At 35.4% G+C, this 13,805-nt stretch overlaps 1 protein-coding gene across 1 annotated transcript in view; it reads right to left on the reverse strand.

The window, feature by feature from the left end:
* The window catches only part of AK9 (adenylate kinase 9), a 69,415-nt gene that overhangs the window by 6,375 nt on the left and 49,235 nt on the right, over positions 1-13,805 (reverse strand). The window contains exons 24-31 of the mRNA XM_026844369.1: positions 12,244-12,463; positions 10,017-10,079; positions 9,028-9,231; positions 7,249-7,467; positions 4,246-4,459; positions 3,105-3,306; positions 1,960-2,106; positions 189-409 (exon numbers count right to left, since the gene is read on the reverse strand). Coding sequence (XP_026700170.1) covers positions 189-409; positions 1,960-2,106; positions 3,105-3,306; positions 4,246-4,459; positions 7,249-7,467; positions 9,028-9,231; positions 10,017-10,079; positions 12,244-12,463 — 1,490 coding nt within the window. The remainder of the gene's footprint in view (positions 1-188; positions 410-1,959; positions 2,107-3,104; positions 3,307-4,245; positions 4,460-7,248; positions 7,468-9,027; positions 9,232-10,016; positions 10,080-12,243; positions 12,464-13,805) is intronic.

Raw genomic sequence — 13,805 nt, forward strand, 5'->3', positions numbered from 1 at the left:
GGAGGATGGCCTCAGACTGTACTGTAGTCAGTTTTGTCTTTGCTCTCTTCAAAATTAAAGAATTTGAGGGTATGTACGTGCCCAAGAATTAGCTTCATCCAAAGCAAGCTGAAGTTGAAATGCACTCATTACGTTGCAGCTTCTTAAAGGAACAAATATAATTCTGGCAAACTTAGTTTTTCTTTTACCTTCTCTTATTCTTTCCAGGTATGTCTGGATTTCTTTAACAACCACTTGAACTTCCTGCAGTACTTTGTTCCAGATCCACCACTTGCTCTGAAGGGCATCAATCACACACCAGTTCTGATGCTCCTTCTTATAGTAAGTCCTAATTGCATCAATGTGCTGTTTATAGCAGGAATTTTTAATAGCCAGAATCTGTAAGCTGTCATGTTCAAGGTAGGGAGGTCTGAAGACAAAGAAAAATAACACTGATCAAAGTCTGAAGATTAGATCATTTCACTGAATTTCAGGTGTAAATTCTAGGGTTCACTTTAAGCCCTTTTTACAAAAATCTGGTCATTTGTCACTGTAGAACATATCTGAGAAATACAACTTTCATATTAAGAATATTACCAGTTGCATAGGAAAAGCAGCATACTTTGATCAGACAGCTATGTTCAGAAACAAAGAATAAAACTTTTGCTATTTATGTCCCAAATACAAATCAATAATTTTGTAAAGGATTTGGAAGGTATCAGCACATATTAACTGACACACTCTTCCAATACACCATTAAATGGTACCCTAGACAAAATGCTGTGAGACTTTTAAAATGGAGGTCAATTGTTTATCGAAAAACAGGCTTCATTTGGAATTATGCTGTTGTTTGAAATGAAGAAGTAACCATTATCATTGGATATATTTGGAAAACTGTCTGTCATATTTACATATGCATAAATGAAAATAGTCCATCTGACCTCTTGAAAGTATTGTGCAAGACCAGAAGAGATATTTTGACTAGAACATAGAAGCATTTCCTTTTCTGATTCTTAATTTAAATGATGCCAAAAAAAGAGATAAACTTCCATTTTAATAGGATTAATTTCTCTGTAAGTTGTACCTTTCAGAAATATCTGATATTTCACATTTGATTTGTATTTAAGCCTAGGAAATGTAATTAGTTTGATATTTAAAATGAAAAGTTTAAAGTAAATACTTTCAAAAAGACATCATTAATTTAATTTTTTGCAATGCAAATTGTCTTTAGGCTTTCAGAAAACAATTATGAATTGTACTGATTACTTGATAAAAAGAAAGAGACACGCAATAATGCTCTAAGCTACCTGGAACTTCTTAGAAGCACCTTTAATGAGAACCAGGTTTTTATACAATTTAATTTTAAGGTGAATGTTCTGTTCTTTTTAATTCTCTGTCCATTTATAAACTACTTACTGCTCTTCCTCAAAAACAACCAACAGTTCTTTAAATGCAATGTTTATCTTCTTAGAGGAATAAAGAAGAGAGTGAGCTGAACTGAAAGGTTTAGATGAGTAACTCAAGAATTGTAAATGTTATTAAAATATAAATTATTTCCATCTTTTTAAAAGAACTCCAATTAAGACTTAAAAAAGAGATTATTAGATGAATTATCAATATCCCTTATGATCATAATAATTGAATTGATGAATAATAAACTTCAGCAGCAGGGTGAACTAGTAACATTTTGACGGAGGGTTTAATTGAAAACAGTTTAACTAAGCAGTGGGTGCCCAGCATTGCAGCCGGGGGTCTGGCCAGAGCATGCCACAAATCCCTTGTCTTCATTTCTGGTCTGAGGAAATCAAAGCATTAGAATGTAGAGGGACTGGTCCCCATGTCTTTTCAGATAGAGTTCAGAGATAGCTAGGTTACGCACCAGTTTAGGTACAGCCTCTCTGGGTACAGCACTGAGGCACATCGATACAGAAATGACAATATCCTCTGGATAAAAATACCGCTATCAGGGTGCATCACTACCTGTTCATGCTTTCCTCATCCAACAGTGCTCTTCTGAACACTTCTTTTGCATCCATTTCTAGTTCAAATATTTTCACTGGAATTATCCTAGCTGATTCCAGGAGGTTTACTTGTTTTCTAGTTACAGGATATCCATCAATTACAACTCTGCATACAAACAGAAACAGAAAGACAGTTTTCCTAAGTCAGTTTCTAATTAACCATTAAGACTATGTATAGTCCTAGTACATTCTCAAGAGACAAAAGTCAACACCCATGCCATGAAGTTATTGCTGCCCTGAGTTGATGGACACAGTCTTCACACCTAAGAATTTACAGTCAAATTTTTAAAAAATCAAGTAGATAGAATCAGAAATAGTCAAGGGAATACACAAAGGGCAAAAGGTATAGGAATGTAAGTGGATGGATCTGACTTATACAAATGGTAGATTTCAAAATTCAGACACATCAATAACTATGCAAAATCTCCATATGGATTGGGAGGAGTAGTTTTCAGAGTGGAAAGTAAAATGATTTACAGTATTTTAAGAGGGTTTTATATCACATATAGAGTTTTTAAAATCATATTGAAGAAGTGTTTTTCACATATTAGGCAATACTGGGGCAAAGTATACTGAAACAATATTGCAGTATTTAACATGGAAGAAAAGTTGAAAGAATTCTGATCTCATGATCAAATATTTTTCAGAGATTATTCCAGAAGTGCCTTTCCCTCTAACAGTTATTCTTTTTGGGGAGAGAAGTTGAATGTCATGAAATCACAATCATGGAGCTTTTTAAGTCTGCCCAGTTTAGAAGGTGTTTCAATGGTGGAGAAAGAGCCTAGGAAATCAGGATCACATATGAATAAGATGGAAAGACTCACTGGTTCACTGGTTTCAGTTCCTTCTTAATAACTCAACTTTCATAAAGCATATTACTTGGATTTACTGGAATACACTTACTTGAAAATTGCAGAAAACTATGTTTCAGTCCGGTTTCCCAGAATAAGGTGAAGAACCTCATTTTGTATGGGTTATTTTCTTAACGCATAAAACATTGATGTGTTTAGTGAAATTGTTTTACAGTGATAACATGGGAATCACTGCCTATGAAGGAACTGGAATGTCTTGAAAAAAACCCTGAAACCCAAACAAGACTCTTACCCGGTGGTGTTACACACGTGATTCATCAGAGCCACATCTAGAGCCTGGATGGCCAGTTCATCAGGTACAGTCAGTCCTTTGTGAAGATACCGCTTTAACATTAATGCCAACTCAGTCTCTGGCTGATTGTTTAACACTAGCCGTATGGCATCTCCCATGCTGAGGCGTAGTAACCCATACACGCTGGCAAATTTCTTGGCAACTGCAAAAACATTTTGATTTCAACACACAACTTTTAGGTAAGCAACATCACAACCTAGCAGTCTGTTAAAGTCTGTCCTTAACCATAGAAGCTAACTGCTCAACTCATTCCCTGGGTCATTTCCAATGCATAATATTGGTAAGTGGGTACCTAACCCTGCTTAGGCCCCTAAAAGGACCAAACCTCTGCCTATGTGCAGAGCATGCCCAATGCACTAACAGCGTTCAATTCAGCACAAACTTCAGCAACAATAGTTAATATTGTAATAAAATATGTTGGAAACTGCTGCCCCTATTACAGAACAGCCTTGCAGTTAGATCATTTATCCAGGAAATGGGAAATATGGTTAAAATTTCCTCCTTAATGTGAGATAATTTGAACTTGTCTCTTCTTTTTCTAACTCCCTACTCTAATCATTAAGCTATGGTGTAAGCTGAATTTTCTCCTCCTCCAGTTAAAGGCAGAGACCTGTGGAGTCATGGTGGAGGAAGGAGAGGGGAGAAAGACAGAAATCTTGGGGTATTTAGTCTAGAAGTTTGGAAACAGATTGGGGAAGGCGGAGTTTTGAGTTTTGGTCCTTGATCATAGGAATATTTCTTCATTTTATGTTAGATCATCTTGACTGAAAGAAATAAGAAACAATTAGGAAATAATCAGCAATAATACAAGGGGTACAAATACTATAAATCTGGATTTTCTAACTGCCAGTCCAGGTCACTAACTTCTTAAGAAGCTGGGATAAAATTCAGATGGACAATGCGTAAGTATCTGACTGTCAAATGAAGACACTATAGAATGTAACTAAGAAATTCTGTGCTCAGCAAGAAAAGCAGGAAGACCAACAATATTAATGGTTTATGGTTGTTTAGTAGCAATAATGACAGATACAGATTCAGTCATTAGGTAAGGTTTTGCTTTACAGATAATACTGGCTCCTACCTGTAGTCTTTCCAGATTTTGGAGGTCCCACGATTGCAATCTTAACTGGCACGGCAGGTTTAGGTTTTGGCTGACGAATATATTTGATGGGGTTTTTCATAAATGTTTCTTTATTTTCTTTACTTGAAAAGAAATAAATATATTGTCGATGGATTACAGGGAAGACCGTGTTTTCAGGGCTTTGTTGTGGCATGATTACATCTCCTTCACTTAGCTGTAGCATATACAAAATGGGAAGCAGTTGATTAGGCTTGACAAAGCCTTCTCTCCTTCTGTCCTACAGAAGCAGATTTATAGGCAGGTAGGGGAGTACAAACTGTATGAAACAAACCATAAAAGCATTCTGAAATTCATGCAGATGGACATCATAATTTGTCCGAGTCTGAGGAACTTCCATAAATATTCAATTCTTGTACAAAAAGACGAAGTAAACATTGAAGACAGAAATAATGTTCACTATTTCCAGTAGGTGGTACCATAACACTTTCTGTCCATCAAGAGAGTGTAGTCAACGAGGTACCACATAATACTTCTTTTAATTTTCAAAGAATAAAGAAAATAATTTTATTTCTCTGTGAATTCAAACCACTTATCTACCCGACAGCAGAAGATACACCAAGAATATTGTATTCAGTGGAAGTCATGTACAAATGAAGAAAACAGAAAAGAATATCAATACTTAGATTATGGTGAGGTGTAAAACTACAGCAAGGCAAAAAAGCTTTTGGTAAAATACATACACTGCTGATGAAATCTTTTCAAACACATCAGACAGCCCACTAGAAAGTCTGTAGTGTTGATGGATCATTGAGGTGTAAGAGGAGCACTAATGGCAGAAATGATCATTGCAGAAATGCTAGATTAATTCTTTGCACTACTGTTCACTATGGAAGAGCTTAATAATGTTCCTGTTTCAGCCCTTCTTGGAGGAACTGCCTTAAAGTGTCAGTAAAAGATGTTTTAGAAGAAATTGTTGACATCTGTAGAAAAAATTGCCCAGACCAGATGGCATTCACCTTACAGTTCTAAAGGGACTCAGAAGTTAAATTGTTACTGACTAAAGTGTAACCTATTGCTTCCGGTGGCCTTCCTTCCACAAAAAAGGAAGGTGGAGAAAGTGACCATTTTTCGAAGAGGCCTCCAGGATGGATCCTGGCAAACGTTGTCCAGTAAATCTGACCCTGTATTGATGAATTTGAAATATATTAAGGAAAAAACCGAGTAGTTACAGGCATACATATGAAATAATGAGGAAGAGCCAGCTCAGCTTCTTGTAGAGGGAAACTGTACCTCACAAATCTATTAGTACTCTTTGAAGGAGTCACTGAATATATAGATAAATTTTCCTGGTTGCTACAGTAAGAGATGGGACTGTTCTACTGCGGGGCATTACCTTGTCAGACCCTTCTATGATTTTTAGGTTCCTATTCATGCATGAAGTCATTTCAGGGTGCTTGCCCTCAATTTATAAGATGTCAGGAGTTTGTTCTACTGTGTATCTATCTGCTCCCAGTCCGCCCTCAGCCCATCATTTTTATTCTCTGCTTATCTAATCAGTTGCATAACTACTTCCCCCCTCCCCCCAATTTAATCTAAAAATAATTGGCATATACTCTCTCTGCCTTTCTACAAAAAAAACCCCTCTGTTCTGTAATCAATTTTATCATTTCTATTATATCCTAAAATACCCTTAAAATGATCCTATTTCCCTTTCATTATTGTCAGCATGTACATTTCCACTGTCAGCACACCACTCTGATTTTATCTAATAACTTTCTATGACTTCTTTCTTCTAACTGAATTGTACTTTTCGGTTGGTAAAAAACCACTATACAGCATAAATGAATGAATTGGAGAAATGGAATGACAAAAATGTAGTGAAATCTAATAGAACAAAGAGCAAGGTCTAGCATGTAGGAACTAATAAGAATTAAACATATAAGCTAGGGTTCAGTAATTGGAAATGTCAGAAGAGAAGAAATACCTACTTCTATTAATGTGTCCTTAGATTAGTTGATGTCAGTTTGACGCAGCCATGGAAAAGGCTGATCCTAAAACATTTTATGTATTTTGATTATATAAAGCTGTAATAAGAGCAGATCTCTATACAGTTCTGATTGCCAGGGTTAAAGAAAGATAAACAGGTGGAACAGGTGAAGACCCTACATGATGACTATACAAAAGGAAATGAAAGTTACTTGATTAATTAGCATAGTAAAATGAAGGACGAAGTATGTTTCCTTCAGGAACTTCCTGTTTTCTGTACTTTGTCACAATTTTTTTTTTTTTAAATCAATACTCCTTTTTATTTCTGATTTACTCACAGTCCAACCTGCTTTTATTTCTAGCACTGAAACCAAAAGTTTAGCCAGTAACATTTCACTTGGTACCTATAAAACTGTATCAGCTTACTTTTGGGGATAGACATGAGTACTCTCTGACCTTGTCTTTCCAGACCTGTAGTAAAATACTATGAAATTCAATTTGCTGATCTTCAAAATTTGTAAATTTTGACAACAAAGAATTACTCCTGATGAATTACACAAATTCAACATTTGGTTTACTTTTTTTGTCACTGCTAGGGTTGGTGGCCTCCTGTGTGTCTTCCTACAAATTCAAACCCCAAATCCTTTCAGTTTGTTTTCACTACTTCTGGTGGGCTTTAAGACCTTCTCTGTTGTCCTGTGTTTTGTGTATCATTAAGAATTAGGCATTTCTTTCTGACTCAGTGCCACCTTTAGTTGTGTCACCAATGCTAATGTAACAGATTTTACTAAATGCCTCTCAGCTTTAATTCAGCTGCAATGCTGAAAAGACACCTTTTTTATCTATGCTTGCTGTATTTTGTGTATAGTCAGTGGTGCAGTTTTGATTCAGTAATGTCATTTTCATTAAACATTTCTGGTATTAGTTGCTACTCTTTGATAACATTTTTTAATGTGAAATAAATTTTTTTAAAGTATTACTTCCTGAAAATATTCTTCAGCTATTTAATAACATTACCTTGATTGGATCCCACTGGCCAAAAGAACTTTGAAATTTATATGAGAAAACTATCATCTTATGTGCAAGTGGCAAACTTATTGGGTAACATTTCTCAAAAATGCTTCCACGATTTTCCATTAGAGAATTCAGCTTGCTATATATTTGGTAGTGTACAATGTGAGGCTTCCGTCCTCCATTGATCTCGATTTGTGGTATTAACATTTTTTCAAGTTCTTCCTGGTTAATGAAAACAGAATGAAATATTAGAATTACAAACATGATCAGATTTTTAATAATAACTGACAGCAAGATTTTCTGCAAGTTATCAAGGATATCTTGAGCATGTTCTCAGTCACCGTTAATCAGCAAAATTTGATTTGAGATGAGAATTTGTCTTCCTGCCCACTGAAGTTTAAATTACCCAGCCTATATTAAGTATCACACTATTAAAAAAACCCTCCCGGACAATCTGACAGTTAAGTTTTAGAACTGTGATAAAGCTAAAACTTGAGAAGTATCTTTTATTAAAAAAATAATCAAATATAATTTTTTCCCTACTCCAAACAATTTAGGATGGCTTATTTAGTTACTCTCTAAAAATATTGCCTGTTCTTTTTCTGATGAAATTTTTCATCAGTTTGCTAATGCAGCAGGTAATATGGTCCCAAATGACAAAATGCTCCAAGAACTATAGTATTGCAGCTTTCACGTAAAGAGCTAAGGCTGTTAGCGGGATTTCTTGTTTAGTGTCTCTCATGGGCCTTATCCTAAATTGTTTCTAATTCTATTTTGCAAACTCAGTTTATACTCGAAAGAGTGAAATTAGCTACAGGCTTCATTCAGAACTCCTAAAATTATTTTTGTGATTATCATTGGGATACATGATTATATATGCATTGAGTAGTTCAATAAAATTATGACATTTTACAGTCACTTTTGTAAGTTGAATGCATTTTTAACTCACCTTCTTCCAAAATTAATAGAAAGGTGAATCTCTGAGTACAAAACATTAATCTTTCCCACACAGCTTGTGCTTTCTTGTAGTGCAAAGAATGTTAGGAGTTTATTTTTGATTCACCTGACATTTAATCCTTTAACTATTAAAATAAAGTGAACCTTGAATCAGTCACACTTATGGTGTTGGAAAAGGATGGATTCATTTTGCAGATCTTACATCTATGTCTTGGCTATCTACTTCTGTAAACTTTCTCTCTGGTTAGTGGGTAGTGTTTCTTCTAAATCACTATTAGTTTCCTCCTGAAGTAAAATACTCAGTATATAGTAAACAAATGGCACCAATCTACTTACTGCCTTCGATGTGAGCATTAACATTGCAGATATCTAAAGTTAGATGTGGTTCCATCACCATAGGTAATTGCACTGATTTCAAGAAGGTTACATTACTAAGAACTATATAAAAAAGTTGGAGTTGTCTAATAAGAGTTTTGCCTTAAAAAATATTTTAAAATACTGTTCATATGTTTATAACTCTCTAGTTTGGTTACCTGTATCAACTGACCTATCAAAAAGGAAATAAGGACCCCAAGACTGGGTAAGTGTACCCAAAAGTTTCCTTTGTTTTTTTTACCCCACAATATTATAAATTATAAAGTCTTATAAATTATATACTTTTAAAGTATATACTTTTCATTACAGCCTTCATCTTGCTCACATATTTAGATCATGAGTACAACAGCACAATTGTTTAAGCACTTTGACTTTTAAATTTGACAAATAAAATGGGAAACTCTTTTGCGTCATCCAATCATATAAGTTAATAAGCAGTGGAGTAGGTACCTGTACACCTTGTAAACTGCCTATTTCTGAATCAAACTTCTCTGCAATTTCATTTTGTATGCGGTCAACTGCATCAATCTCTTGTTCTTCTTCAGCCTCTTCTTCTTCATCTTCTAAAAACTCTTCTTCAAGTATAGCTTCAACATCTTCATTTTCATTCTCATCCTCCTCAGTGGCTTCATAATGCTCCTTACTTGCTAAAGCCTATAAAGGTAAAATATTTTTTTGTTTCATGTCTATGATACAGTTGTTTTGAAGGAACATATGTATTCTTGTCTCTTTTTTAATTAGAAAAATTCAACAAAACCTCATTTTTGGGCATCCTTTATCATAAGCAAAAATCTAGTAAATTCTAGAATCATATTTCTGAAGAAAATACAGAGGTATTGCATAGTGTATACAGTGATGTATTGTACCAGTTCCAAGAGTGCTTAAAAAAACGAAGTGCTACACTGCAGTTTTGGTAAGAGGAGTATTTTTTTCGTACGTTGTGGTATTGTAGTTTGGCAGGACTTTTTCAGCATGTCAACTGAAAGTGTAGTTGACAGAATTTCATGAGCAGTCTAGTAGTACCTTAATGCTTTTATAAATATACTTTGTAATGGAGTTTGGGCAGAAATTGTGGTACAATCCTATTCTGGATTAACCATGAATTTGACAGGCTACTTAAAACACATGCCCAATTGCAATTAATGGGGCCACTCTTTAATTACAAATTAGATATATTAAACACATTCATAAGTATTTTGCTGAATTAGAGCACATATTGAGAATTCTTTTTAAACTGTTTTGTGTTCATGAACCAATAGTTTCCTAAAACAATTTAAACATCTTGTCGAATTATTTTTGAAAGCAGAAGTTTTTGACAGACTATCACATTTTTACTATTCTACATTGCCTTGAAAACTCTGTGACTAAAAGCTCTAGAAATTTCTAAGATATGAATGCAAACACTGCTATTTAAAATCTTTATTAGCTTGTTTTCTTACCTTCTGTTTATTTTGGTTTTGTTCTGCTAAAAGTTCTTCTCTTCTTCTAGCAATTTTCTCACCCTGTGAGTGAAAAAAAGATGTAAGAAGACAGTGATATTTGCTCATAAAAGCTCTCCTCTGAGAATTGGTAATGTGACCTAGAAATAATGTTCTTTCCACCTTAAAACTCTTCCAGTTCCCACTTGCTTCTAATGTTAAAAAATACTATCTGTGCAGCTTGAAATTTTGCAGACTGGATACACCTATCTGCTAGGTGAACATGTAAGTAAATTTCAGTGAAGCCAATTTGTCAACTTTTGAGATTGAGATTAGGATGGAAAAAAAGACTGTGATTCTGATCACACTGAAAATATAATATTTTTATCAGTAAACTAGAGTTTCTAAACTTATAGGTGCTTTCTGCCATTTGGCAAAGGGGTCACTGAATATATTATTAAATGTGTGCTGTTCCCTGTGCCTATGTAGAACTGCCCAAGTTTGACCAAATTATAAGCATTTGAAATAAAGTCCTCCATACATACTCAGTATACATGTCAAATACCTGATGGCTAAATCCTAACTCAGAAGTAATATGCAGAAGCATTCTACTTAAGGGCAGTGGGCTTGATGGGAATTCAACCTGTCATTGCTGTTCATGCACACTGTAGTGCTGTCACCTGAACTGAGATCAGACAAACAGTATATCAACACACAGGCAATAGTGCAATTATAGAAACCCCTGTTAACTCCAAGCAAAGTAGCCTGGACACCAGACCATTCTAAGATGAGCAGCAAGAAACTCTGCACAGACTAATTTTCTCTACTCTTGTGACTAAACTCCGATGTTCCTGAATGACATTGCACTGCAAGTGTACTCATTGCTTTTAGGGTCCTTTTGCCAGCTTCTTTCAGTGGAGAAGGGAACTCTAGGGTAACATTCAACTGGTCTGTCTGCTTTTCTCAGATTCACTGTATGTCCTCCAGCTTTAGTAACAAAAGAAGGGATAACAGTACACTCAGCAATGCTGCATTCTCATCAACTTGCTCACCAACTGGATGCTATAGAAAAGTACTCAATAGGTAACTAAAACCTATATTGCAATACACATAAGCAAAAATATCAAATTGCTGTTACTCAGGAGATATTGATCCTGCTCTTCCCTTACTTCTTAATGCCTTTGTCAGTTTATATCAGTGTTTTGTGTATGTGTTTAAATAGGAACCTGTTATTTTGCTTTGTCATCAGGAGCCATATTGATGCCTACACTGTTCATTAGAAGTTTGGACCCTAGGATCCAAGTCATTTGCCACTTGAATTAACAGGGTATCTGCTTACAGGATAAGCTTAGTACAGCAACGTAGACTGGTCACTAGAATGTACCTTTTCCAGCAAGATTTCCAACTTGCATCCAGAAAGACTAATTAAAAAAATATCTTAACTCTCTGAGATTATATGCATTGTCAGATCCAACCTTTGGCACAAGCAGATCAGAAAACTAACTGGTATTGTGTGAGCCTTGTCCCAACTTCCATGACCCTGACTTCCTGCGTGTCAGCTGCTCTGTTGTAACTTCTACTCACAACTTTTCTGACAGTGCATGTGACATACTTTACCTCACTTTTATAGAAAGTTAGGAACCTTGAATATATTGCATGTGCTGATTGTAAAAGTCTTCATAGAGGTTTCGGGTTATTTCAAGTAACTTGTAACCTGTTCAGCAGTAGGCACAGCTCTGTTCAACTGGGAGACTGTGAGGCTGCAACAGGACTGAGAGTGTGGCTTAGTACTATTACATTTCTGTGCAGAGTATCATAGTTGGAAACACAGACACATACACTATACCTATGAAGTAAGCCAATGGGAGATACAGATCAGCCCAAGAGCACATGGTCGGGAACTCTGAGATGCAACAGCAAAACCATGCCTGAGCTGTGTATTTGATTTTTTATGGTCATATTCACTCTCTCCATCTAGTTGCCTTTTGTCCAGGACTTTCCAGACGTATGGCATTCTGTCAGACGCTTGGGCTGCGAGATATCTAAACTCCTGCATGAATTAATTGCACAGAGGAGGAAAGGAGCCCTAAGTTATTTTTGATTCCTATGGTAAATCCAAGAATGCTGTGAATGTGTGGGGCTGTGTCTCCTGGCTCCCATATCTGACTGCTTTGGGAGTTTTAGAATCTGTGTTCAGACCTCCTGGGCTGCTGAAATTACAAAAAAGTAGACAGGACTGAAAACTTACCCTTATTTTTGCCTTCAGGTCTTTCAGTTTCTTTTTATTTTCCATTTTTTTATGTTGTCTTTCTTTCCATTTTTTCAGACGTGGAGGAAAAAGACGGTCAAGAATGTCACTTTCTTCTACTTGAATATAAATCACAACATCAGGACAGAGTCCTCGTTCTGACAAATACTGGGCTTCATCTAAAGTACGAGGGAAACCATCCAGTATAAATCCTGTGGACCTAATTGGAATATAAGATATTTATCATTACACAATGTAGTATGAAGTGTAACACAGTGAAAATGCAATTAATTTGAAAAAAACCCCCAGAAATCTAATATCCCTCATTAAATGTATATGTTAAGAGTAAACTTAAAAAAATGCTTTCAGGTATTATCTTTTGACAATGTAAAACTGACACTTCACTATGTATTTTAATTGGTGTACTTAACAAATATATTTCTTCTGATGTTTTAATGCGCAGAGATTAATTACTTAAAAATAACTTTTAAAAAAGCAAAATAACTCTAAAACCAGTACTTCTTAGCCACTGCTCTCAGAAAAATAGAAGGTGCCTCCAACATTATTTTGGTAACATCTGCCACAGAAATCTTTTTGCCTGAAAATTCTTCAGAAATGCCAGACAAATTCTTCTCTAGTATAGGATGAGAATTTTGCCACTCAGCATGACCTATATCTCCCTTCCTGCAGATATTAAAAGCAGGTCAGATATATCTGGAAAGCTCTGTGGCCTGTTGGAACTCTTACGGTCTCAAATTAGATGAGTAGTTCTGTAAAGCTGAATGTTGTGTTAATAAGAAATATTTCTCTTTATTACTTTAGACCTTAATACAATACATTATAAAACTACAGAAAACCAAAACAGCTACAAGGAGTGGGAGTGGATGGAAGAACAGGTGGTCCTGGGTGTTGTGGAAAAAAGTTGGAGGGAGGATATTGATCACGTTATATATCATGGTGAAGGTTCTCTTCTGCTATACAATCCCTGATGAAACTGAATTTATATAATATTACAATACTATGTGTAATGCTGGGTAATTTTTGGTCTTTTTTCCTAAAACTGATCTCCCTATTTTTACACCACTAAGAGAGCATTGTCCCCTATCTGCGGACTGACAGAACAAGTTTATTTGAAGATCTTGTTTATTCTTTTTAAGGCGTTTCTCATACTGTTAGGAATTGAAACTTAATGGTCAAGCTGCCAGCAGGTATGATCTGGACGGAAATGAATGGAATAGATCAGACATGGAAAAAAAGATTTTCCCTGCTGAAATTACATCCTAAAAGTCAGTCTGCTTTCTAGGAGTCAGTGATCTTAGTTATTTATGTAACAATAATCCACTTTTATTACAGTGTATCCACATTTATCACAGTGTGGATGTGCTTTCTGATATGAAAGGAAGTCCATTGTGGATACATCACTGGAGTGCAGATTGTGATGAATGCAAATGATAACCTGCTGCTTTATTATTTTGGAGAACATTGATACTTTGTCTTTGCCTTCCACACAATATTTAGAATATATGCAAACCAATAGTGACAGGTGGATTCCATCTCTCCAT

The sequence above is a fragment of the Athene cunicularia genome (assembly GCF_003259725.1).
Source record: "Athene cunicularia isolate RWA chromosome 3 unlocalized genomic scaffold, athCun1 chr3_part1, whole genome shotgun sequence".
Classification (NCBI taxonomy): domain Eukaryota; kingdom Metazoa; phylum Chordata; class Aves; order Strigiformes; family Strigidae; genus Athene; species Athene cunicularia.